The sequence below is a fragment of the Antennarius striatus genome, chromosome 24 (genome assembly GCF_040054535.1).
Source record: "Antennarius striatus isolate MH-2024 chromosome 24, ASM4005453v1, whole genome shotgun sequence".
Classification (NCBI taxonomy): domain Eukaryota; kingdom Metazoa; phylum Chordata; class Actinopteri; order Lophiiformes; family Antennariidae; genus Antennarius; species Antennarius striatus.
Window position 1 is genome coordinate 4,536,301 of NC_090799.1, and position 27,019 is coordinate 4,563,319.

The following is a 27,019-nucleotide window of genomic DNA, read 5'->3' on the forward strand; positions in this document are numbered from 1 at the left end:
AAAATGGAAAGCATTTAGCAAAAGGTGACCAAAGGACCAAAAAAGTTGATTTATTTGTGGGCAATGAAAGCTAACCACTAACAGACAGGTATCAGGAATATATCTCAATCTCAAAAATAATATATTTTTAGAGAACTTTCTTTGACAAAGCCACAATTGAAAGCACAATGTAAAATGTATCCTGAGAGAAATTGCCAGATTAGAGTAGTATATCTCACAAAACATGAATAAACAATTACAGAATAAATTACAGAGGTGCATGCTTCATATCAACAACGCCTTCTTGAAATAATCGCCAAATCAGTTTTTCAGATTTGCCAGGAAACACAAAAAACGGAAACATTTGTTGATTATTTAGATAATTTAGGCACATTCATGGATGTTCACCAGTGTCGCCGGGCAGAGTGGTCGCCTGTGGAAATCCACCACTAGCTCCTTGGTTTTCCCTGCATTGATCTGGAGGCGGTTGCGCTGGCACCAGTCCACAAAGTCCTGGGTCAGTTCTTTGTACTCTGGTGTCCCCGTCTGTGATGAGGCCGACGATCACAGTCGTCAGAAGAATTTCTACAGATGACAGGTGGGGGAGTTGTAGGAGAAGTCTGCCTTGTAGATGGTGAATAGGACCATTCCCTGTGGGGCTCCAGTGCTGCAGACAACCGTATTTGACACAGTCCCGGGTCCTCACGAATTGTTGGTGGTTGGTTAAATAATCCAAGATCCAGTCGGTGAGGTGATGGTCCGACCCGGTGTGCACCAGCTTGTCCCTCAACAGTGGAGGTTGTATTGTGTGAAATTATATACTGACAATTATAATTTATTTATAATGACAGGTTTGTTATTTTCCTAAACCTAGCCTTAAACCTGTCATGGCTATCCATTCCACTTTGATGTCTTCTTCTTCTCACTTCAGAAATGTCTCATTACTTGTATATTTTTAGCTTTAATGTCTGTCATTTTAATCTCATCTTTGATCTCCTCATTATATAAACCTGTTAACTTAAGACACCGGACTGTTGGTATTGCAATGGAAACGAAATCAGAAACACCAAGAAAAACAAGACAAGCTGTAGACCCTTCATATGACACAGTCATCTGTGCTGGGGATGTCAGTTTTGATGTTCACAGGATCATTATGTGTAACTGCAGTCCATACTTCCAGTGAGTAACTTATTTAATATCAATGTAAGATGATAAGAATTCATTAAGAGTCCTGATTCTGCCCTCAGGAGAAGTCATCTCCCTGCCCTTTAGGCAGGCTCTGTACATTGTTAAGAATGAGCTATGTCATACTGGGAAACAAGCTACTGGTGAGCACAGCTCAGGTCATTAAATGTTGCTTCAACATGAGATGGTGTGGAACATTTGCCTGTATGTGTACTTGTAGTACAGATTGATGATCCTCTAGTACTGCTTGGGTGCGGCACGGCGCAGTGGGTAGTGCTGTCGCCGCACAGTTCCCGGAGCTCAGATGACTGTTTTCAGTTTGGTCACATGATGTGTTATTACAGCTACTTAATTACTTTTTTTTAACTCACAGGGCCCTCCTCTGCCGACACGCAGGTGATAAAACATGTTTTACCATACCAGATGTGTCTGCAGAGGCAATGGAGGTCATCATTGACTTTGCATACTCAGGTTCTGTCTCTGTGACAGAGGACAACGTACAAGAGCTGCTTATAGCAGCTGACTCTTTAGATATACTTGACATTGTAGAGGCATGCAACAACTTCCTGGAAGAGAATCTCACTCCCGAAAACTGCATTGGTGTTCGTCGGCTCAGCATCTCAAGTCCTCAAGTCCAGCACAAGGCTCACTTCCTTTTAATGAATAAGTTTGAGGAAGTCGTTTACAGCGAAGAGTTTCTGGAGCTCAGTTTGCAGGAACTCACTGACATCCTTGATAGTGATGAGCTCAATGTGAACGAGGAGAAAATCGTGTATGAGGCCGTTGTTAGATGGATCGACCATGCACCTGAGCAAAGAAACACACATTTACCGGCACTCTTGCCAAAGGTAAGACAACATTGTCATTATGCTTAATTGAAATGTTGCAGTTCAGCAATTGGCTTATGTCTTTTACGGAAAGAAATAATTACATTATACGGTTACCTGGGTGCTTTTAAACCTGCAGCTAGATTAAATTTTAATAAGGATAAAGTAATTAAAAATGAATTTTTGTCATTTACTTTTGGTATGAGTCCTGTTAATACAAATTATATAATGTTAAGTCATATCGGACTGGAACTGCTGGTTTTAATCGTGGTTGCTGTCTGTAACAAAAATCTGAAAAATTACAATTTCATTCTGTTCCATTCAAATTCTATTCTGTTTCCTCTGTAGGCTCGGCTGGCCTTGTGCAGTAAAGATGACATTAAGAGTCTAATGTCCGATCCATATTTGAGAAAAAACACTCAGTGTGTAAAAATTCTTAAATATGCCTTGCGACTCAAACATCAGCTGACCAATGCCACACCGCCCATGAGATTTTACTCTGACCTCGCTGCTCGTCCTCGCTTACCTGATGCCATAATTTTTGCTATTGGGGGCTGGAATACCAACAATGTAACTAACATCGCCGAGGTTTACGATGTCCGTGCTGATCGCTGGTTGGACATTACAGATCATCAGGAAAAGCCTCGTGGTTACCATGGCACTGTCTTCCACAGTGGGTTCATCTACTGCATTGGTGGCTTTGACGGGGAGCCTTGCAACAGCGTGCGCAAATTTGATGTGAAAAGACAAGTTTGGCTTGAAGCAGCACCCATGAACTACCGCCGCTGCTATGTAAGTGTTGCTCTTCTGGATGGATATATTTATGCATTAGGAGGTCGTGATAAGACACATCGCCTGAAAACTGCAGAACGCTACAGGCCTGAGACAAACCAATGGAGTCTAATTGAACCCATGCATGACATCAGAAGTGATGCCGGTTGTGAAGCATTCAATAACAAGGTGAGTGGAGGTGCAGAGCAGTTGGAAATAGCTTTGGAGTAGAGGTAAGATCGGGCCTAAAAAATCCACCCCGACCCGAACCGAGCCCGACGGTATTAAAGCCCGACCCAACCCGAGCCCGACGGTATTAAAGCCCGACCCGACCCGAACGTAATTATTGACATTTTGAGCCCGACCCGGCCCGAATTTCTGGCTTGGATTCGGGCTTAAGATCTTACCTCTACTTTCATTGCGTATACAGTCGGAAAGGTAAAGTGACAGGAGAAAATACAGCTGACGCTCGGAGGGAACTGAGCAGGTACTGTAGATGGATGTTTCTCATACAGCGCCTTCTATGTTTTACCTAAGTTATTTATTTTATAAGGGTATTCCTTAGTTTAATACCCATAGATCGTTTGAGATATACAATATGTAAATATATATTTATTTTAAAAGTTTGGGCTTGGATCTTAAGATCTTAAGCCCGAGCCCGAGTCCGAAAAAAATCCAGCCTGACCCGACCCGAGGATATTGAAGCCCAACCCGATCTGACCCGAAAGTAATTGTTGACTTTGAGCTCGGGTCGGACCCGAACTCAGGCTCGGGCGTAAGATCTTACCTCTACTCTGGAGTTGTTGTTGACAGGAAACATTGTTAGTTGTTAATTTAAATATCTGAACTGCACTACAGGCTTCAGGTTACAAATAAGAGCTCATCAATTATATAAAAGAAAAGAGTGAAGAGAATGAGAAATGAGAGAAAAACGATCTTTCCTGACGCTTGTTCAAAGAGCAGAGATATTTGTTAACTGCCTTTCTTTTTTCCTCCTTTTCTGTCTAGATTTACATTTGTGGTGGTTTTGATGGGCATATTTACCATCAAAGTTGTGAATTTTATAGTCTAGACTTCGACCAGTGGACATGCATTTCTAACATGAGCACCGGACGCAGCGGATTACGTCTTGTTTTGTATGACAACCAGATCTTTGCGGTGAGTAAATGAAGAACTAACCTATACGGAGGCCAGCACCTGATTTAATCTAGGAGAGTTAAGTGCTTACAAAATATGACAATGTCCTCTATTTGGTGTTTGGTTGGTATTACACATCCCATGTTCACAATTTTAAAATGTTCTTATCATGCTCCATAATATGTTATATTTGAATTGAACCCAAACACTCTCATGTCTATTTTTTTTTTCTGATAGCTTGGCGGCTATGATGGCAACTCATATTTAAGAAGCGTTGAGACCTACGACCCAGAAACCGATGAGTGGCATAAACTACCCCCCATGTTGACCACCCGCAGTCACTTTGGCACCGCAGTGATTAATAATAAGTTATTTGTCATGGGGGGCTTCAACGGCATTCAAACCACCACTTCTGTTGCGTACTATGATACGAAAACTAATAAGTGGACTAGAGCCGGTCAGATGGGGACTGCTCGCAGTGCTCTCAGCTGCTGTGCTGTGTCCAATAACTCCAGCTTGAAACAATACACCACAAGCCGTGACACCTTGCCACAATTAGAGCAAGTGTAAAACTTGGAGGACTCATCACAAGATCAAATCAAACATGAATTCCTCTTTCAGTCTCACAGCACAGTCTCAGCCAGTACCATAAGCCCCCTCAACAAAAGTGCATGACAACATTTTGGGATAATCATGGATGGATGGATGGATGGATGGACGGACGGACGGACGGACGGACAGCTGGATGGATGGATGGATGGACGGACAGATGGACGAACAGCTGGATGGATGGATGAATGGATGAACAGCTAGATGGAGGAATAGATGGATGGACAGCTGGATGGATGGATGAATGGATGGATGGATGGATGGATGAATGGATGGATGGATGGACAGACGAATTGATGAACAGAAGAATGGATGGTCGGATGGATGGATGGTTGGATGGATGGAAGGACGGATGAAATGACAGCCTGGTGGATGGATGGATGGATGGACAGACTGACTGACGGATGGACGGACGAACACTCGGCCGGGGGTTTTGGTGGGTGGGTGGCTGGCTGGCTGTTTGGAAGGAGGGATGGATGGATGGAGGTTTGGTTGGTCGTTGGATCCATCCATCCTTCCAAACATTTAAATGAATAATATACATATACATTTAAAGACAAGGACATAGGTCAGATGTTATGGCAGAGTTGACATTAGTTCAGTGTCTGAGGCTATGTGTAGTTAAAGCATCTTCCTTTAAGCTACTCCCCATGTTGACCATAATTGCTGGTGTGAACCGCATGTCGTTCAAAATATAAGGAACAATGAAATGCAATGGAGGCGACCCGCTCATCTTGTGTTTGGTTTGGTTGGTCGTTGTTTCAACTGGCCTTTATCTATCGTTACTACCGAGTGTTTAACAGATGGAACCAGGCTAAACAGATCCTTTCGGGACATTAAAAGTCCCGCATCTACATCACTGACAATATGGATGGATGGATGGATGAATGGACGGAAGGACGGATGAATGGACAGCCGGGTGGATGGATGGATGGATGGATGGATGGATGGACAGACTGAGGGACAAACACTAGGCCAGGATTCGAATGGACGAACAGACGAATGGGCGGTCGGATGGACTGACCGTCTGCCAGGTATTTCAAAGTACTGAAATACCTGGCAGAGCCCAACATCGACAGGCAGGAGGACCCACTGCAGAACTTCACTGATACCGATGATGATGAGCTGATCGATGTTGAGCTCCAACACACCTGATCCTCATTCAAATGATCAGGTGTGTTGGAGCAGGGAGACGCCCCTGTGACGAAAACCGGCTATTTTCTGACGTACAACGGCTCCACGTTGAAGAGGCATTTATGCTTAGTTATAAAGTTTATAAATTTATTATTCATTCATTCACGTTCCTCGACCAAGACGCCGACGCCAGCTCTGTGTCGGACCGGGACATGCAGGGGTTCCGTGATTGGTCAATACATTACGAGTCTGGATGACCACATTACGTACGCACTTTTCTCCGCCCACAGACGCCGGATGAGGACGATGCTGAACAAGGTAAATCCTGTAAGTAGACGACACTCAAATATATCTAATATGTACTTTCGTCTTACTGGCAAAATTATATTCATCATACAGTAGATGTTAAGCATAAGTATGTGACGCACTTATTTTGGTACTTCCTGTTGTGAGCAGACGTAGTTCTGTTGTATGTGTATGTAAATGTGATGGGCTTGACAGGTCTAGTGCGGCATGATTGCTGTGCGAGTGTTCAGGTGACATAGCAGGTGCATGTCCAATAAAGAAAACATATATACGCAAGTCAGATATCGTAACGATAGATAAAGGCCAGTTGTTTTGTTGTTTCTGAAAGTTAGGCTTTCTAGCGGTACAGAGTTCACATCAACATTAGCTTAAGAGATTCTCAAACTTCTTAAGGTAACTAGCTAAAGTTAACTTTAAAATTTTGGACGATGTTTTTATGTCTGGGAGGTGGGGAGAACTGAACATTAACTACGTGCCTTTCTCGGCAAGTTGAATTCAGTCCTGAAGGACCACATGAGAATAAAGTCAGTTCAGGTGTGTGTGGAGCTGTCATGTCAGGACCAGTAAAAGAGTTGTAGAAGTCATCCATGAGTTTAGACCGATTTGCAGCTGCCTTGATTGTGCGTGTGTTGGTATTGGCTTGTGGTGGCAGGAGTGGCACTATGGGTGTGTCTTCAGAAATCAATAATGAATGCCACTCACCTGAACGCTTTGAACGCCTTTGGGTGTACGGTAATGTGAATGCATTTGACATTTTCGTAATCTGTATTATTGTCTCTGTTTTACGGGCACTCAAATAAAGTGTCAATCGGTGTGCAGCGATACGATGTTTAGCCCGCGCTGTGGCGGCTGTTTCGTCATTTGGTCATTCATCAGCCGCAACAAGAGAAAATTAGAACATGTTTTCAGCATTTATACTGAGTTAAACCAACTAGTATCTGGCTATAGATTTAAAGTCACTCTTCAAACATGAGATTTGCTGAGTTTTATCAACAATGCAAATGGGGGCTTATGTCAGGCAGCAAAATGTCACTTGATAAGCCAATGGTTATACACATCTTTTTAAAACATTACAACTGGTATCTGAAATTTGTGTGATTTCAGATGCTGTAAAAGATTGTGTTGGAACTGAAGACACAATCAGACGTGCGATTCGGTGATTCAACTTCGCAGCTGACAGGGAACTCCAGAGGCGTCCTGGTACCTCAGATGAGGACCCACCAGTTCCAAGTTAAAGCAATGTTACCATGTTTGATTTTAATGTCTTCCTATCATGATTATCAATCATAATCTTTTGTAATTGATTTCCCATAGAGACGTGGCAGTAAAATGCTTTGGATACAATTCGTGGCTGCGTTTCATTTTTCCATTTACAGTATTAATAAGGGCAGACTGGTCAAGTATTCAAACTTTTTCAGAACAACACTGATGTTGGATATTTCTGTTGCTAGTTATGGCCAAATGAGCCATTTTGAATAATGGATCTGGGCCAGATGAGCGGCTTCATGAACGGATCCGGACCGGGTTCGCGTCCGATCTGGTTTGGGTCCGCGGGTCTCGCCCGCTCCGGGTCCGTCGCGTTGTGCACCTGGACTCCGTTCGCGGAGCAGGTGACGATTCCGGGGCGGAGCTAAAAGGCAATCTGGGTAATTTTCAGCTCCTCCCTCACCCCCCATGTGCATTAGCGACGCGACATCGAAGATGAAAGGTTGAGTTAGCGCCTTAAGTGTCTTTGATGTACATGCTATTAGCGCTAACGGCTTTGATCTGCGTATCGTGTTTTTGAGTGACAAATCTGACAGATAACACTTCCGCGTTGCGAACCAGTGCCAAATACAGAAATGGCTGAAGACACCGAAAGTCTAACTTCGGAGATACGTAAGTCAGTGCGCACTAATTTGTTAATACAATTGTATTTTACGTTACTGATAATGCAAATTGCAAATTTAGGCCTGCTGAAGCAAAAAAAAAAAAAACAACTACGGTTTTTATTCTTACAAAGAACGACGTAATTACCATCGTAATTACCAACGTAATTACGTCGGTAATTACGTTGGTAATTACTACTGTATGCATGTGAAGTCTAAACCTACAGCGAATAATAGACAATTTAATTTAATACGCTGTTTGCACACGATAAAACGTCATAGTTTATACGAGTTAAAATTACGAGTCATGCTGAGACAAATAACTTTGTAGTAGCAGATATTTGCCAGTTCTGTGGACATTGTTTCTCAATTTCTACTGGAAATTATGAACCAAAAAAAAAAAATTTAAAGAATTTATGTTATGACAGAACAACAAACTTTTTTTTTGTGTGCAAATGTAATGTTTGAAACTTGAATGAGTAATAAAGTCAGAGTTATTAAACATTGAGGAGTAGTTACATTTATTTTACATTGCAGTACATTGAGTTACATTTAAATACATTTATAAGTTACATCTGGTTACATAAAGCTGTCCCACCTGGACAAACTCCTCCCTCCGTGGAGCTCCCTCTACTTTGTGATGTTTACATGTAATTTCTTTTAATTTTTTTTTTTTTTTTAAATTTACATTTGTAAAATTTACAAAGTTTACATGTAATTTCTTTTAGTTCTTAAGATAAACTATTCCATAATATGAGTTTACGGTGTGTTTTCACATTCAAACGTCTGTTACTAGTACTTAAATCTGTTTATATTACAAATGAAATGAAATGTACTGCATTTTTGTCTTAATGAAGATCATCAATATGTGTTTCCTGGAATGTTCCTGCAATCCCTTGGTCACCATTTACTTTTTGCTCTCTAAATATTTTCCAGTTTCCCTGCTGATGTCAGCAGCAATACAACCTTCCCTGTCAACATCTCAGAGGAATGGAGATGTGAAGTTAAGAATTGGTGATTCTGAGGTGTCTGGTGAAACACCTATGACCATTCATGACATGTTCACATCATCCGTGGAGAACTATGGCAACCACACAGCTCTCAGTTGGAAAGTAGGAACGAAATGGAGTAGCCTGACCTATAAGGAATACTACCAGGCTTGCCGCACAGCTGCCAAGAGCTTCCTGAAGGTGATTTGCTTGTTTTGATCTTTTCCGTATCCACTACAAAGAGTCATTCATTCATTTTCTGCCACTATCCGCTGAAGCGGGTCACGGGGAGCTGGAACCTATTCCAGCTGGCATAGGACCACTTGCATGAAATGATCAAACAACTTGACTACAGGTATACCTCGGCTTACGTTCTTGATTATATGTTGGTTTTCACAAAAAATACATGGAAAAATAAAAATTATGGCATTTTACCCAATTTAATAAAAATAATAATATAATAACAGTATAAAATTGAAATATAAACTCCTAAAAATACAGTATGCAGTACAAAATAAAGTATAAAATTAAAATATAAACTAAAAAACCCTTAACATTAAGCACAACAAACTCACTCTGAGCAGAGGAAAACTGCAGCCTGCTCGCACATGAGCAATAAAATTTAATTTTATACTTTATTTTGTATTGTATATTGTATTTTAGGAGTTTATTTTTCAATTTTATACTGTTTATATTTTAGTTATAGTTTAGTATATGTCCTGTTAATGCTGTATGTGTCAATGTTAGTGTAGTTATGTCCTGTAATGTCAATGTTTCTTTTTCTCCTGGTGTTTATTGAGTATTCGTTATGTAATGCTTGAGCAGTGGATGTGTGCAATTTCATCCGGGATTAATAAAGTATCTGTCTGTCTGTCTGTTATAATAATTTCTGTATTTGTTTTGTGACTTTAAAAAAAGGTTTTTATCATTCATTTACAAATAAAGCATCCATTGTATGTTTAACATTGCCAAATTGTATTAGTAAATTTAGATTTTTTTCTGTACTATATTAAAGAACAAAACATTTGTTTGTACGCTTAAAATAACCATACATTATTACATCCCACTTCAAAACGGTGATGTATTCTAATTGTCAGTGTTTGTCCGTTTGTTAGTATGTCCACCAAATATCTTCGCAGCCATTGCGATAGAAAGATGAAACAAAAAGCACATAACTCGGGCGGCAAAGGGGATGAAAATGAGATGATGACCTTGACCTTGAAAAAGCTAGGTCAAGGTCAAATTTAGACTTTTGTACTCCCAGGATAAGATAGAAAGACGAGGGAGGCCAGTGTGAGTAAGACCATAGATCAAAGGTAGTGGTTTGATCAATGACAGTAGGTCAGAGCACTAGCTTTGATCTTTGACCCATGCAAGTAGGTCAGGAATGAGTACATCAGAGGGACAGCACATGTTGAGGTTTTTCTGATTACGACATAAATCTAGAATTATTTTTGTGCAACTTTAAACACACATTTAAACATAGGTGTGGTTTCTGTACAGCTCGGCTTGCAGCGGTTCCATGGAGTTGGCATCCTGGGGTTCAACTCTGTTGAGTGGTTCATCGCCGACGTTGGAGCCATCCTGGCAGGGTAAGTGTTTTGTGTCTACATTACATCCAATATTTGGACACAGGTTTATTGATACAAGGCCTTCCAGAACATGTGTAGGGGAGAGATTAAATGAATTGCAGTACAACAGTGGTACCCAAAGTGGGGGTGGGCCCCCTTGAAGGATGCAGACGAATTGCAGAAGTGGAGCAGGTGGGATTCATTAATTCATCCATCCATCCATTTTCTATACCCACTTCTTCTGCTGTAAGGGTGGCAGGTTTACTAAGACTACATACATTCTACCAAATGCTCAGCTCGCCTCATATAAAGATGTGTACTGGGAGGAGGAGTGTAAAAAGCTGCACTCAGTAGTCAAGTAATTAATACCTCCCTGCACTATGGACATGGTCTGAGCGATGTTTGATGAGTCTGCAGCCAGCAGATTAAGTGCTATTTCTCTGTCCAACATCATCTGCTTAAAACCATTTGGTGAAATGATCTTAAGCAGCTAATAAACGATCATGGAAACATTTTTATCTACATTCAGACAAGGCTGGAGACTTAGTGGTCAGACAAAACGGGTTGAGCTCTGAATCTGCATCTTTTTGAAGGAGGGCAGTAATCTTGATCTCCAATTTTGGCTCTAACAAGTTCCTTATGAACCTTGCACACCACAGCGACATGTTTCATAAAATCAAGTAAGTGAATTTACAGTTGCAGGACACAAATACACACCTCCCACATCTGGCTGATAGAATCACAGGGTTAGGGAAAAAATGCTCTTGCATACCAAAGGGGGGCCAAGCAGAGAAATTTTGGGAACCAAAACAGTACGTGTTTAAGTCTAGCCTTGCCTACCCTATCCCATAATCTGGAAGGTCGTTGGGGAGTCAATGTTAAATCAGACATGTCATATGTGTTGCAGTGGGTTGGCTGTGGGGATCTACGCCACCAACTCTGCTGAAGCGTGCAAATACGTAGCTGAAAACTCCCAGGCCAACATCATCGTGGTGGAGGACAACGAACAAATACAGAAGATCCTTGAGGTGAGATAGAATAAATTTCAATTGTGTAGTTGAGATACGAGAAATCAGCACACTCAACCACTTTCACAGTACCTGCGAGCGATCCATTATGTATTTGTGTTTTATTTTGTTTGCTGACAGGTTGAAGACCAGCTACCACACTTAAAAGCAATTATCCAGTACAAAGATGTACCAAAGGAGAAGAGACCAAATCTATATTCAGTAAGCATATGATGTGCATGTGAGAAATATGAAAGATTCATTTCAGCCAGTCGACAGCTCGTCAGGGATGTTTTTGTGTGTGTGTGTGTGTGTGTGTGTGTGTGTGTGTGTGTGTGTGTGTGTGTGTGTGTGTGTGTGTGTGTGTGTGTGTGTGTGTGTGTGTGTGTACTGCAGTGGGCCGAGTTCATGAAGCTCGGCCGTGATGAGCCTGAGGAACCACTTGATGCTGTCATCTCCAGCCAGAAGCCCAACCAATGCTGCATGCTCATCTACACCTCAGGAACCACAGCACAGCCCAAAGGAGTCATGCTCAGCCATGATAATGTAAGAGATGTGAAACATTTTTTGCTCCTAGGTTTCTACTTAGGTATGGAGCAACAAATGATACTTGAGGGACTGAAAAAATGCACTGATGTGCTCAATGCCTTACTTAATTTCTGGATTTTCTGAATTTCCTTCGGGATTAATAAAGTATACAGTATATCTATCTATCTTGGAAGTTTCTTTCCCATGATAGCAATGGCCCACTTTTAGTTGTTAACTGTTCTGATTCTTCTTCTTCTTCTCCTTTCGGCTTTTCCCTTCAGGGGTCGCCACAGCGAATCAGTGTCCTCCATCTAGCCCTGTCGTCTGCATCCTCTTCTCTCACACCAACTACCTTCATGTCCTCTCTCACTAAATCCATAAACATCTTCTTTGGTCTTCCTGTAGGCCTCCTGCCTGGCAGTTCAAAACTCAGCATCCTTCTACCAATATATTCACTATCTCTCCTCTGGACATGTCCAAACCATCTCAGTCTGGCCTCTCTGACTTTATCTCCAAAACCTCTAACATGTGCTGTCCCTCTGATGTACTCATTCCTGATCCTATCCTTCCTGGTCACTCCCAGAGAGAACCTCAGCATCTTCATCTCTGCTACCTCCAGCTCTGTCTCCTGTCTTTTCCTCAGGGACACTGTCTCTAGGCCAAACAACATCGCTGGTCTCACCACAGTTTTGTACACCTTTCCTTTCATTTTAGCTGAAACTCTTCTATCACACATCACACCTGACACTTTCCTCCACCCGTTCCATCCTGCCTGGACACGCTTCTTCACCTCTTTTCCACACTCTCCATTGCTGTTGACTGTTGACCCCAAGTACTTAAAATCCCCCACCTTCTTGATCTCTTCTCCCTGTAACCTCACTCTTCCACTTGGGTCCCTCTCATTCACACACATGTACTCTGTCTTACTGCGGCTAACCTTCATTCCTTTCCAGGACAAACCTCCACCTCTGTAACTTCTCTTCCACCTGTTCCCTGCTCACTCAATGTCATCTGCAAACATCATAGTCCATGGAGATTCCTGTCTAACCTCGTCTGTCAGCCTGTCCATCACCATAGCGAACAAGAAGGGGCTCAGAGCTGATCCCTGATGCAGTCCCACCTCCACCTTGAACTCCTCTGTCACACCTACAGCACACCTCACCACTGTCTTACAGTCCTCATACATGTCCTGCACTGCTCTAACATACTTCTCTGCCCCTCCAGACTTCCTCATACAATACCACAGTTCCTCTCTGGGCACCCTGTCATCAGCTTTCTCCAGATCTACAAAAACACAATGCAGCTCCCTCTGGCCTTCTCTGTACTTCTCTATCAACATCCTCAAAGCAAATACTGCATCTGTAGTACTCTTTTTAGGCATGAAACCATACTGCTGCTCACAAATGTTCACTTCTGCCCTTAGTCTAGCTTCCAACACTCTTTCCCATAACTTCATTGTATGGCTCATCAGCTTTATTCCTCTGTAGTTGCCACAACTCTGCACGTCTCCCTTGTTCTTAAAAATGGGCACCAGCACACTTCTCCTCCATTCCTCAGGCATCTTCTCACTATCTAAGATCCTGTTGAACAACCCAGTCAGAAACTCTACTGCCACCTCTCCTAGACGCTTCCAAACTTCTACAGGTATATCATCAGGACCGACTGCCTTTCCACTCTTCATCGTCCTCAATGCCCTTGTCACTAGTTAGTCACTTCATCCTGACTAATCTATGCTACATCCTGGTCCACAACAGTCACCTCTTCTAGTCTTTGTTTTCTCTCATTTTCCACGTTCATCAACTCTTCAAAGTACTCTTTCCATCTTCCCATCACACTACTGGCAAAAGTTTTACATCAGATGCCCTTCCTGACACAACCCTCTGTATTTATCCGGGTTTGGGACAGGCACAATAACACACTGGCTTGTGTCCTCTTACGGACTGATCTTAATTTTATCTACACAGAAAAACAAAAAGAAAAAAACTAGCAGACATGACCTAAATTTCTTACAGGACATAAATTTCTTACATGACGCAGACAGGACATAAATTTCTGATCACTGATTAATTCTTTACATAATTAATCAGTGATCAGTATTTTAACGAAGGATGTACCATTTTGGATAAACTACATAAAAGACAATGTCAATTATTGTGAAATCATTTCTAATTTACAGAGTGTGTTCAACACAATCCACATGGCAAGACTGTGTTTTTTTATTTTGTTAAATCAGCTACTCTGCAGTCATTCTGGGTCATTCTTCATCACTTCTAAAAATCTGTCACTTCCCATAAGTAGATCATCATATGAACCACATGTCTTCTTCTTTCTCCTCAGGTAACCTGGACTGCACTGTGTGTCAGCCGCCACGCAAATCTGACAGAAGCCCCTGAAGCTCAGGAGGTGGTGGTGAGCTACCTGCCACTCAGCCACGTCGCAGCACAGATGATCGACGTCTGGATCATCATGAAAGTCGGAGGAAAGACATGCTTCGCTCAGCCAGATGCAATGAAGGTTAGCCACATCAACTGTACCTAATATTAATGGCCATGGTTTTAAAACAGACATGACATAGAATCAGATTCTTCTTTTTAATGAGAGCTCTATGACCCATATGGAATATTTGTGTTTCCTCAACAGGGCTCTCTGGTAATCACCATGAAGGAGGTGCTTCCCACGGCCTTCATGGGCGTCCCCCGTGTCTGGGAGAAGATGCAAGAAAAGATGAAATCCGTCGAAGCCACATCTTCAGTGGTGCGCAGGAAGGTGGCTGCCTGGGCCAAAGCTGTCGGTCTGCGTTATAATCTGGCCAAGATGAATCAGTAAGTATATGTTATGAGGTTAGAATTAAGTTTGATGCTCAGTCTCCATCATCAGTCCAAGCATTGTGAAACACCCCCCCCCCCCAAACTCTTGAATCGGCTTTGCTTGACAGTCTTCTGCGGTTAGCCCTTTGGCTTGTGCACCTTGACCTCCCACACTTTGTCCTTCCAGTCAACTTCCATGCTTCCCAGCTGTCTGGCCATCACGGTTGTCAAGAAGAGTCAGTGACTATCTTCTTGCTAACTGTGAATCCCCATGATTTTTTTTTTTCAGGCCAATTGACAAGTTGACCAGATCGTGCAGCAGGCGGTCTGTAATAAGATATTTGTTCACTAAGACTTAGACTTCCACAAACTCCTCTAGGTGGATCCCAAAGAGCTCCCAGGCCACCTTTTGAGATACAATCTCTCCATCGATGCCTCTGGTTCTCCTTCCACATGAACATTCCTGAAACATCCCTGGGAAGGTGTCCAGGGGGCTTGGTGTGGAGGAGTAGCGGCTCCATCTTGAGCCTCTCCCCCTCTGGGTGGCGGTGGGCCCACAGGAGAATATACCAGTGTTTTTGGCAACCCATCAAATAATCAAACTATTTAACTTAAAATTACAACCCATGGTGGAAGCTGAGGTAAAGAATTTCATTCTGGCTGGATTAAAACGTTTATATTTTCTTTTCTTTTTTATCTTTCTCCTCAGGACCCCAGTAGCTGGCCTAACACAGATCAGCTACCATTTGGCCAAAAAGCTTGTGTACAAAAAAGTACATAAGGGTCTCGGCCTTGAGCGTTGCAGTAAGTGCTTAACAGGTGCTGCTCCCATCACCAAAGACACACTGGAGTTCTTCCTCAGCCTTGATATTCCCGTCTATGAGCTCTATGGCATGAGCGAGAGCACCGGCCCTCATAGCGTCTCCCTCCCTGGAACCTTCATGATCACCAGGTGATGTCTTTTTTCTGGTCAAATCCAATTTAACATTTTATACCATGTCTAGTGGCAAATTTCCATTTTTAAAATTTCAATTTTGTCTTATGCAATTTCCTCCGGGATTAATAAAGTATCTATCTATCTATCTATCTATCTACAGTTGTGGTAAAGAACTTCCTGGGTGCGAGACAAAGCTACACAACCCTGACAAAGATGGAGTCGGCGAGATCTGTTTCTGGGGCCGTCACGTCTTCATGGGTTACCTCAACATGCCCGAAAAGACTGAGGAGACTCTGGATGCAGAGGGATGGCTGCACTCTGGTGACCTGGGCAAACATGACAAGGACGGATTCCTCTTTGTCACTGGACGAATTAAAGGTCTGAATTGTGTATTCCTGTTCGAGTAAGACAACTTCAAAGGCTAGCCTTAGACTTTTAGTCAACCTGTGGGTGCATTTCTGTTGATTTCAGAGCTGATCATCACCGCAGGAGGAGAGAACATTCCTCCTGTTCTTATTGAGGATGCAGTGAAGGAGGCCCTGCCACTCATCAGCAACGCCATGCTGATCGGAGACAAGAGGAAGTTTCTGTCTATGCTGCTCACCATCAAGGTAAATTTACGGGGTCCCGATTTATAGCAGTGGTAATGTGATTGTTTTTTGAATCTACCCAAAAAAGTTCTTCTTTGCTACATTCCCTCATCAAGTATCATGAATGTCCCAACATGTGTTTGCTTTTATAAAGACCAATATACAGTAGATGGCTGGTGATCAATGAAAGGTGTCATTGATATGCCTCCTTACTAGCACTATCTTGAAATCCACAATGAGCTTCCATGAAACAAGTTCTGGACATTTCACCACTAAATGCTACCATCTAGTGGTAAAAGTGCAGTACCGCACTCACTGCAAATACCGTACAGTGAAACTTGTCGCCAGCTGAGATAGGCTCAAGCAGACCTGTGCCCCAAAAGGTGGCTGTAGACGACAAAGAAAATGGATGAATAGAAGGATGGATAATGTGTCAAGCTACATGTATGTGAAAATGATATTGAAGGCTATTTAAAGTCAATGGTATTTATCTCTCCAGTCTCAAGTAAACACAGAGACAGGCGGAAATGCAGATGAGCTGACTCCAGAAGCTATACAGATCTGTCAGAAGCTGGGCAGCAATGCCACACGAGTCTCAGAGATCGTAGGAAGTCGAGATGAAGTGATCTATGCTGCCATTCAGGAAGGAATCAACCAAGTTAATGAGAAGGCAACCTCCAATGCTCAGCGTATTCAAAAGTGGGTCATTCTGGATCGGGATTTCTCCATAGCAGGAGGGGAACTCGGTGAGTGGCACTGGGATGTAACATGGATCATCATTTTTAGAACAATTATATAGAATACATAGAAGACTACTCACAGAAATGAATTAAGTGTAGCCAACTAACCAATAAAGAAGTGGTGCATTTAAAATTTCTTTTAATGTGTAACTTAAATCTTTTGAATTATTTATCTTGTTCAACAGGTCCTACCATGAAGCTAAAGAGGCCAATGGTTTTGAAGATGTACGAGGAGCAGATTGAAAACTTTTATAAGGAGCTGGAAGATCCAACGACCCGTAACAAGTAACTTCTTCCCAAATAGAGCTACTTCTTCAGAAACATCGAGATCCAGACTTTTTTATTTGATCTGGCCCTGCTGCCATTCACTTATTTTTTGATTGCCTTATCTTTTTACATGTCCTTGGTAATTCCCTTCATCTCTCAGTTGTGTTCCAAAGGACATCATTTATTTTTTACATGTCTTTATATTTACATTAAGTAAAAATGGCTATGATTTTAGAGATTTTTTTTAAAGTCTATCTCAAATCTAGCATCCAAATGTTGTTTTCCAGCATGTAAAAACACACCACTGAAGATATAACTCTTGCCATTTGTAATGAAGTCAAGACTGTTAATTTTGTGAGTCAGGGTGCTGTGCTGTGATTTTGGTTTTTTGCCTGGATCATATTTTATTTGTCTTTAATAGTATTTTAATTTTTCTGCCGTTTACTAAGACATAAAAAGAAGGGTAAAAAAAATTGACATAGGTTAAACTTTATTTAGGATTATTGTGAATCCATCATCTGGCCTTCATTGGCTGTTAGCAAGTTATGTTTCACATCTAATAGGTTCAAATTTTCTTGAGGAAAGGTTTCATGCATCCTCAAAAAGTAAACATTCTCCAGAAGGAAAAGTGAAGGACTGGAGATGATAGTTTTTCCAAAGTACAGTAACTGAAGTTCAGTGTAAAAGTGGAGTCCTTTACATATGAAAGAAGTTAAGAGACAGAATTTCAGTCTTGATTTTGTTTGAATTTTATTAAACGAAAAATGTGCATTCAACTTCAATTACAATTAACAGCCTAAAATAAAGGTTTTTTGTTTACTTTAATTATAAAATCAAAGACGTATTTTTTTTGAGAGTTCAATTTTAGTAGTTATTGACTGAAAAATCCATGACTGTTGGAGAGAAGTGAGATAAGTTTGTAAAGTTCTGTGTTAAATCAGTTATGTAATAAATGTTGCTTCAAGCTGATATGCAGATTTTTGTGTTTTCTGTGTTCATGACCTATTTATCGACAAGTATTTAACAATGACTATCACTAAAACATTACCAGAAAGCCCGATTGTGCAAAGTCACAAGTTATTTTGTATGTCATAACGTTCAATTATGAAGTTATTAATATTAATAATTCACAGATCTTTTCTAAAATGGTGTCTTGAACGTTTTTCTTGATGAATTAACAAGATCTTCACAGGAATTTTAGTAAATGCTTCATTGAATGGGAAAATTATTGTCCGAAGACACAGGTGAGCCCGATATAAAAGATTTTCTCAAATTAAAGATATGAAAAATCAGTATCATAATAAGGAAATTGAAGTAATTATGAGACGCACACAATTATGTTGTATAAGAGGTTAGCTGATGTGTAATCCAGTAACCAATGTTTTTGTTATGGTTGAGGGTCGGAAAGCCTGCATGTAACAAGAAATTAAAGTTAAGAATAAAGGTTCATGACAACATGAATCCCTTTCTTATTCACGCTACACAGAATGTCTTTACATCGTTTAAAACGGAAAGAATCTCATATTTGATTTTATACTATTAAATTGCATATTTCAGCAAAACGCAATTGCACAAATATGCATTGGTTTCAGTTAATAACCCATTAAAAATATTAAAGATCCCTTTATTTAAAACAAAATTTTCCTGACGGACATGTGTTACAAAGAAGAAATAGGTCTAGAGCACGAATCAAATTAAAGACACAGGAGCCAAATGTGGCCTGCCACATAATTTTCTGTGGGACGCGAGAGCATAAAATGTCAGCTTTGACAAAAACTATGTTTCCCAGAATGCAGTAATCAATTCTAACTCCGACAAAAACGTTTTGAACAAAGTTAATCTAACTTGTGTTTGATGGCATTTTTCTTTATCTACTTGGATAGTTTGATACTTGATTGATGGAGTTGTGTTGTTATAACCTGACAAACTAAAAATGTTATAACAGCAGCAAGAATTTATCACTTGAATGAGTATTAAATTTAGTTATTTAAGATTGAGCAGTTACATTTATTTTACATTGACTTACATTTAGTTACATGTATGAGGACAGCCATTATGCTGACGTGGCCCATGGTGAAAATGAGTGACACCCCTAGAGGGTGAGTAGCAGAAACTGTTCTGCCCTGAGATTGTTAAAATGTTTTATTATAGAAATATTGCAATGATCTTATTTGGAATGTTTAGTGAAAAGTGATTTGTTAGTTTCTGGACTTTCGAAAAAATTAGGAACTTTAACAACAAGAGAACTTTTATTTAAAAAATTGCACATAGAACATTCACTCAAAATAATAAAAACTTGTTGCTGAACTTGATGTTGAATATTAATACACTTTATTGTTCCCTTGGGGAAATTATCTTTTCACTCTTTACTATGGTTTTTGAACATGCATAAGTTTGTACAGGCCCCTGAAACACACATAGATACACACAATGGGCCTGTAAGCATGCAATTTATGCAGTGTGAGGCAAGGGCGACAGGCAGTTCCATCGGGGGAAGTGTGTGTGTGTGTGTTACTGACTGAGCTACTGCCACCCCCATCAGAAAGTAGTTACTAGTTGAACATTTTATTAACAATAACAAAACATTTGAACATTAACACTGAAAACTACATTAACGTTAGTAGGACCTGGCGGACAGACGTCTAGGCCTCCTCCTCCGCGTCAGCATCATCTTCAAACTCTCCCTCCTCCTCAGCAGTGGCATCTTGGTACTGCTGGTATTCAGACACCAGGTCATTCATGTTGCTCTCTGCCTCCGTGAACTCCATCTCATCCATACCTTCACCTGTGTACCAATGGAGGAAAGCTTTGCGCCTGAACATGGCGGTGAACTGCTCAGAGATGCGCTTGAACAGCTCTTGGATGGCTGTGCTGTTGCCAATGAAGGTGGCAGCCATCTTGAGGCCACGGGGAGGAATGTCGCAGACGGCGGTTTTGACATTGTTGGGGATCCATTCAACAAAGTAGCTGCTGTTCTTGTTCTGTACATTCAGCATCTGCTCATCAACCTCCTTCATGGACATGCGGCCACGGAAGATGGCAGCCACTGTCAGGTAGCGCCCGTGGCGTGGGTCACAGGCAGCCATCATGTTCTTGGCATCAAACATCTGCTGTGTGAGCTCTGGCACACTGAGGGCTCTATACTGCTGACTGCCCCTGCTTGTAAGGGGAGCGAAGCCTGGCATGAAGAAGTGCAGACGAGGGAATGGCACCATGTTTACAGCCAGCTTCCGCAGGTCAGCGTTGAGTTGTCCAGGGAACCTCAGACAGGTCGTGACACCACTCATAGTGGCAGACACCAGGTGGTTGAGGTCACCATATGAGGGCGTTGTCAGTTTCAGGGTGCGGAAGCAGATGTCGTACAGGGCCTCATTGTCGATACAGAACGTTTCATCCGTGTTTTCCACAAGCTGATGGACTGACAGTGTGGCGTTGTAGGGCTCAACCACCGTGTCGGATACCTTTGGTGACGGCACCACGCTGAATGTGTTCATGATGCGGTCAGGGTACTCTTCACGGATCTTGCTAATGAGCAGGGTTCCCATACCGGAGCCTGTACCGCCACCAAGAGAGTGCGTAAGCTGGAATCCCTGCAGGCAGTCGCAGCTCTCTGCCTCCTTCCTTACAACATCCATGACCGAGTCCACCAGCTCGGCACCCTCAGTGTAGTGGCCTTTAGCCCAGTTGTTGCCAGCACCACTCTGGCCTGAAGGACAAGAAACAGGGTTCACCTTCATCATTCAGACTAGATCGTGATTAGAGGAATAAATCCTATGGACGTGTAGAAAGAGTTTACCAAAAACAAAGTTGTCTGGCCTGAAGATCTGGCCAAAAGGTCCAGACCTCACAGAGTCCATGGTGCCTGGCTCCAGGTCAACCAGCACTGCACGGGGCACGTACTTTCCACCTACACAGAGCACGCAAAATAATAATAAAAAATGAATATGGATATACAAATTAATTATGTTTATAAGTTCATGGATGCTTTGACTCACCTGAGGCTTCATTATAGTAGACATTGATCCTGTCCAGCTGCAGGTCACCGTCTCCATGGTAACTACCGGTTGGGTCAATACCATGTTCATCACTGATCACTTCCCAAAACTAAAAAACACGAGCAAAAATATTAAATGCAGAAATGTGCAATGAGCTGACGGCCCACATGGTGAACAGGCCAAGTTCAAATTTACTGCCGCAGTGCCTCACGTGATCTCAGCTTGAACCCCCATTGGCTGCGAGTCAACTATCGTGATTCTGAAAAATTTGTGGCTACGTGCCCAGCCACCGCCCCGCCCTCAGGCCAAAGCCGCTACTCTTCCCGTCTATCGATAAACCGGAGGACCGTTACATCAAGTCATTTACTTCGATCAATATGAAAAATCTTGTATAGACGAATCTCTAACGTTTAATGTTTTTTTGTTAACGACACTCCTTATATAATTCTCACTCCCCTCTGTTGTAACGCAGCAGCGGAAGGCAGACAAAAAAAAAAAAGGACCGTCATGCTCGGTCTTTGTAACAATTTTCAAGCTAGCCAGTCGGTCATTCAATAATTGTCCAAAAAAATCGAATATATTCAAATGTTTGTCATATTTAACGATTCAAATCTTCAATATGCAAAAATATATTAAAAAATATAAATATTTTTTCTCCTAAATTGACGCGTATCAACTGTAAGACGACATTTGAATCTAGATTGAACTTTTACAGATAATTTTCATGAGTAGGCCACATTCATATCCTCGGGGTGTGGTTTCTGTGGCACGGACACAAAGAACCGGCTTCACGGACCGAGGACACGGTGGTAACATAAAAACACCAATGAGTCAGTACATACAAATATAATTGTACTAACCTTAGCACCAATCTGGTTTCCACACTGTCCGGCCTGAAGATGCACAATCTCCCTCATTTTCTTTTTCTTTTCCGCTTAGACGTGAAAACCCAATGAATGACTGTGACTGTCTGCTGCGCAGGTGATGGCGACGACTCGCGTATTTATACTTCTTTCTAGGGTCCGCCTCCTTCCCCGATTCCTGGTCCTCTATTGGTCTATTTTCCTCAACGCGTGAACATTTTACACAAATCAAGTGCTTGCATTCTTATCCACGATTGATCCAAATCTCTACCAGTCATTCTAATCGCTAATGTGTGATTTGCTGTAAAGTATTTGTAATCCATAAACGACGTTTAAGGAAACGTTTTTTTGACTAAGTAAAACATGAACCACATTTAACTTAATCCGCTATGAGTCGAAGATTATTTGGAGATACATAAAATAAATGAAGAGTGCTACTGACGGATATAAACAAGAAGAACAAGAAATGCACTTTATTTATTCCCTTGGGGATATTTTTCCAAAATCATCTGGTCTTCATCCATTTCATTTTCAATTCTTCAATCATGGATTCAGATTCAGTAGCTGAGGAAACTTTTGTCATAGTCCTTGACCATCAGGGATTTCTTTAGTTAAATCACTGAAATGATTCAAAATGCAGCACTTCTTTACTTTGAAACAAACTGAATGACTTCATGTTTTCAGAAAAGGTGGCGTAACGCATCACCACTGGTCTCTCTCCTCTCTACGTAAATTTTGTTTTCCTCTGATCGCCACTACGACATTGTAGAAAGTTGGGATTTGCCCTGGTGATATGACTCCACTACAATTTATTGATTCCATTCAAATCTACTTTGGGATCATTTTTTAAACAAGGAGCCTTATTCTTGGTCCTAGTTCAGAATATTTCTTCACCTGTGAAGCTTAGAATTTCTAACATTTAATCTCATATTTTTAGAATTGTAATGTAATGTTGTGATTGAATCTTTTAAATCTGTTAATATTTCACACTTCTGTTTCCTACCAAAAAGTGGAGTTTGTAAGTCCTGAACTTTCATCACTATATCCTTCCAGAAATGCATGTCTTCATGTTAACATTAACTAGTCATGACTTTGCAGAGAGATCTGTCTTCAGTATAGAATACTGTATGTGTAAAAACCCCACGAAAATTTAAAATGTAATTCATGACTATTTATGCTACTAAACATCAGTTAAATCACATTAACAGTGAGTTCCAGTTGAATCAAAGACACATACATCTATTTCAAAAAAATTTTTTTTACTGTATAGATTATTTTCATGAAATATCAAAGAATCAAGTCAAAAAAAATCATCTCATTGATGCACGCATGAGGCTCAAGGTCGACGAAGTCATGGTTGTCTTCTTAACAGGTTTCATTTTAAAACTCTTCCACAGACAAATGGTCTCGTCTGCACCCAAGGTTGCAATGGTGGATCTGTCCGGGTTCAGGGTCATACCAAGAACTCTGTCCTTGTGGCCTGAAAGAAAAAAGTATTTACATGTTTCAACTAGCAGGAAGTGCAGCAGGTACCAGTTCACTTCGGTTGTGCGTCAAGTAGCATAGAACCCATCCAGTCAGAGTTACTTACCAAAGAGCTCTTTAACTTTGGTGAGAGAGGGGTACTGCCAGATAACGACATTGTTGTCGGATCTCCCATGAGCAGAGACCAGTTCATTGTAATTGGGTGCAAACACCAGAGACAAGATCTGAAAACCAAAGTAAAGTTTTATTAAGGACGGTTAAGCCTTCACTTTAAAATTAAATCATTTTCCATTTAAAATGTGAGCACATTTTCCACTGTGTGTAAGAGTTTACAAGTGTGTAGCAACCTGTGACTGAGTGTCAAGTGACTTGATGCAGATGCCGCTGCTCGTGTTCCACAAGCGGATGTGACAATCACTGGTCCCTCCTCCAGACGCAAGGATGTTTGGCTTCCATGGACACCAGGCTAAAGCCTAGAATGACAACCCATCCAAAAATTAGATTCAAACTTTAAACATTCAAACACATAATAATTATGTACTAGATTCATTAAATCGCTTTTCTAGACACTCAAACATGCTTTGCAGTGGATTAATCGTGAGATTAATCATAGCTATTTCCTCAATCCCGCCAGTTTTAAGCAATGGATTGATGTGTGTAATTTGAACATTTTCCATTTGGAAAATGTTCAAATTCTCTTTAGGCATTTAGATATGAGTCGAATCACCTTGACAGATCCCTGATGCAAGTTCCATGAATGGATAGACTGCTGGGCGTTGCTGATGCTGCCTTGCTGCACACGAGGCCACACCTTAACCATGCTGTCTCCACCTCCGCTGGCGAGGTATCGTCCATCAGGGGACCACTGCAGTCCACACACCTCCTGAGAGTGACCAGTGAGTGTACAGATGTGATGGTCTGCCACCCTCACATCGTGATGCCGAATCTCTCCTGATTTTAAGCCACTAAGAAAGATATACTTTTGGGTTCAATACACTGCTGGATTTCTTTCTTTTTTTTTTGTCTTTTCAATAAGATGACAAAACAAACGTACCAGGATAAAACATGGTCGTTCCAGCTGAGGCAACCAACTCGACCTCTGTAACCAGACAAAATGCGAAGACGCTTCTGCCGTTCAACATCCCATAGCTAAGAAATAAAATAAAGCACCATTAGATTAGATGGATAGATGGATGTAGATAGATAGATAGATAGATAGATAGATAGATAGATAGATAGATAGATAGATAGATAGATAGATAGATAGATAGATAGATAGATAGATAGATAGATAGATAGATAGATAGACAGACAGATAGACAGACAGATAGATAGATAGAGAATTCATTAAAAAACAATACAAGAAACCAATGGTGTGTCCCTTCTAACCTGAACTTCACTGTCACTGGTGCCAACAGCTATGTAGTTTCCCTCTTTGCACCAAGACAGTGAGCAGACGTAGCCTTCGCCACGCTCTAAATTCATGAGGCGAGTGACTCCTTCAGTCGCATTCCAAAGGTATACTGTGTTATCAAGCCCCACGGTAAGCATGTCTTGACTACTCCACTCAAGCACATTCAAATCTGAAGAAGGCAAAGACAAAAATTAAAAATGACCAAATTAGTATTTTCTTCTTGTACATGAAGGTTCTATTACATTAACATAATTAATGTATAAACAAAATCTAAATATTCAGTACAAAGATTAATGGGAATAAATCTATATCCTCTATATCCTCCTTCAGTGGAGTGCCACAAAAAAAACTGTTTTCTTATACAACTTATGCATTCATGACTGTTGTTAAACAAAAGTGAAACACAAATTGATTTTATTAAGAGAAACCATTCAGACTCACAAAAATCATTGTGAACTGCAGGAGCATCTAAAATTCTGTCAGGAGCTGAAGGTATTCGTCGCGTCCTTTTGGTAGGTGCAGCTGCTGTTTTCTCGCTGCAGTGGACTTTCGACTTGTTGTTTTGAAACCCTGAATTTTTGAAGAAAAAGATCATTTGTAAAAAGTGTGTGAGTGTTGTAGCTAAGCAAGTTGTATCCACACAATGATCCTCACCCTGCAATGAGTTCCCTCCAATGCTCAGGATCTTTTCATCATTAATGTCGTATCCATTTAACAATAACGACATCACTTTCCGCTTTTGCTTTAAAAGACAAATGGAAAAAATAAGTATCATCTTAGATTTTTGCTGAAGCGTCATGGTTGAAGCAGTGAACTGAAACAACTTACCACTGACTGGGATGGTGATTTTGTGTCCACAGGTTCCTTCTTTTTTGTGAGCAGGTAAGATGCCACTTCCATTTGCTTGTTGTTTCTGGTGGGGATGAAGCGGTCACCGTCCATCCGACAAGGTCTTGGCTTCATCTTTTTGCCTATGAAATAAGACATTGCCCCAGGAGTGAACACTTGCAGACACACAATGATAAAGCTAAGATAAAGTCTGAAGTGGCATGAATGAATGCTGGCACACACCTTTGGTTTCGCTCCGAGTCTTTGCTGTTCCCTGCGACAAGGTGGCGGTGTGTCCAGGTGACAGACCATTAAAAGTAAGAGTGCTGGATGAGCTGGCCTTCCTCTGCCACCCCGCCATAAGAGCGTCTGTGACCATATGGGTGTGATTCTCAGACCCAAAATGTGTCATTTCAATAGAGTTTGAACCTGTAGCGTTACAGGCAAATTAAGCAATGAGCGTCCAACTGATAGCAACAGAAACTAACATCAGCGTCCATTTGAATCACTGTTGTGGGACGCATGCTAACGCTAAGATTAGCTAACGCTATATCGGAGGCTGATGTGTTATTAAACAAAATTAATATTCGTTTTCCAACTATTCCAGCTAAGATATTTCTAGAGTCAGTTGTGAAGAATAGAATCGTAACAAACGCTAACGAGAGCAAGTTAGCATTAGCATCATTAACGTCTACCTCAGTCGTTTAAGAATTCATGTTCAGAGTGCAACATTTAGAAAAACGACCGTAGTGATTCAAAACATGTAATTTTTCTAACTTACAAAGAAACAAAAGAACTTTACCTCTTCACCGCACTGACTGTATTTAATCGCTAATGATCGAATTCTCTTGTGTTTTTCTCTCTCCTGTGCTTGTGTCTAGCATCAAGCTGTTGCAAATGACAGTCAGAGCTCTTGCGAGTGGATGCATTAAATAACTGGCGTCTCTTGGTTGCTAGGGAAACGTAAACAAAAACGGTGTGATTGTGACGTCACTTCCTGTAAACTTCCTGTAAACCTGATCTTCCTTCCTGGTTCTTCAGATGTCGTTTATTGGTCAAAAGACATTGCAGTGCGTTTTCGTTTTGGGAAATAGAGAAATTAAAGCGCAAAAATTTTTTATACTTTTCAAACAGTGTCTCTACAAACAATTTTCATCCCTTGGTTCCCTTTTGCGGTAAATT

The 27,019-nt window shown here is 41.2% G+C and overlaps 4 protein-coding genes across 5 annotated transcripts; 2 read left to right on the forward strand and 2 right to left on the reverse strand.

The window, feature by feature from the left end:
- Positions 1 to 1,024: 1,024 nt before the first annotated feature.
- On the forward strand, positions 1,025 to 4,469 carry LOC137591677 (kelch-like protein 10). Its single transcript, XM_068309813.1, has 5 exons — positions 1,025 to 1,158; positions 1,538 to 2,012; positions 2,340 to 2,951; positions 3,771 to 3,920; positions 4,137 to 4,469. The coding sequence occupies exons 1-5, from the start codon at positions 1,025 to 1,027 to the stop codon at positions 4,467 to 4,469; spliced, it is 1,704 nt and encodes a 567-aa protein (XP_068165914.1).
- Positions 4,470 to 8,844: 4,375 nt separating this feature from the next.
- LOC137591499 (long-chain-fatty-acid--CoA ligase ACSBG2-like) lies at positions 8,845 to 17,285 on the forward strand. Its single transcript, XM_068309543.1, has 13 exons — positions 8,845 to 9,006; positions 10,309 to 10,397; positions 11,284 to 11,404; positions 11,525 to 11,605; positions 11,780 to 11,929; positions 14,249 to 14,425; positions 14,552 to 14,733; positions 15,029 to 15,047; positions 15,453 to 15,670; positions 15,816 to 16,033; positions 16,127 to 16,266; positions 16,745 to 16,991; positions 17,171 to 17,285. Exons 1-13 carry the CDS (start codon positions 8,860 to 8,862, stop codon positions 17,272 to 17,274), a joined length of 1,893 nt encoding a protein of 630 aa, XP_068165644.1. The 5' UTR covers positions 8,845 to 8,859; the 3' UTR covers positions 17,275 to 17,285.
- A 2,203-nt stretch (positions 17,286 to 19,488) lies between these two features.
- On the reverse strand, positions 19,489 to 22,227 carry LOC137591480 (tubulin beta-4B chain-like). The gene is made up of 4 exons (XM_068309506.1): positions 22,108 to 22,227; positions 21,248 to 21,356; positions 21,049 to 21,159; positions 19,489 to 20,958 (listed from the first exon to the last, which is right to left on the reverse strand). Exons 1-4 carry the CDS (start codon positions 22,162 to 22,164, stop codon positions 19,895 to 19,897), a joined length of 1,341 nt encoding a protein of 446 aa, XP_068165607.1. The 5' UTR covers positions 22,165 to 22,227; the 3' UTR covers positions 19,489 to 19,894.
- Positions 22,228 to 23,377: 1,150 nt separating this feature from the next.
- Positions 23,378 to 26,776, reverse strand: LOC137591540 (cell division cycle protein 20 homolog). Of its 2 annotated transcripts, none has more exons than XM_068309608.1 (11): positions 26,640 to 26,776; positions 26,081 to 26,266; positions 25,838 to 25,980; positions 25,664 to 25,751; positions 25,451 to 25,579; positions 24,985 to 25,178; positions 24,650 to 24,744; positions 24,323 to 24,560; positions 23,943 to 24,068; positions 23,702 to 23,819; positions 23,378 to 23,590 (listed from the first exon to the last, which is right to left on the reverse strand). In XM_068309608.1, the coding sequence occupies exons 2-11, from the start codon at positions 26,247 to 26,249 to the stop codon at positions 23,421 to 23,423; spliced, it is 1,470 nt and encodes a 489-aa protein (XP_068165709.1). In that variant the 5' UTR covers positions 26,250 to 26,266; positions 26,640 to 26,776; the 3' UTR covers positions 23,378 to 23,420. The 2 variants fall into 2 exon arrangements, with proteins under 2 accessions (XP_068165709.1, XP_068165710.1); XM_068309609.1 differs by having other exon boundaries at positions 26,081 to 26,206; positions 26,640 to 26,734.
- Between the last annotated feature and the right edge of the window lie 243 nt (positions 26,777 to 27,019).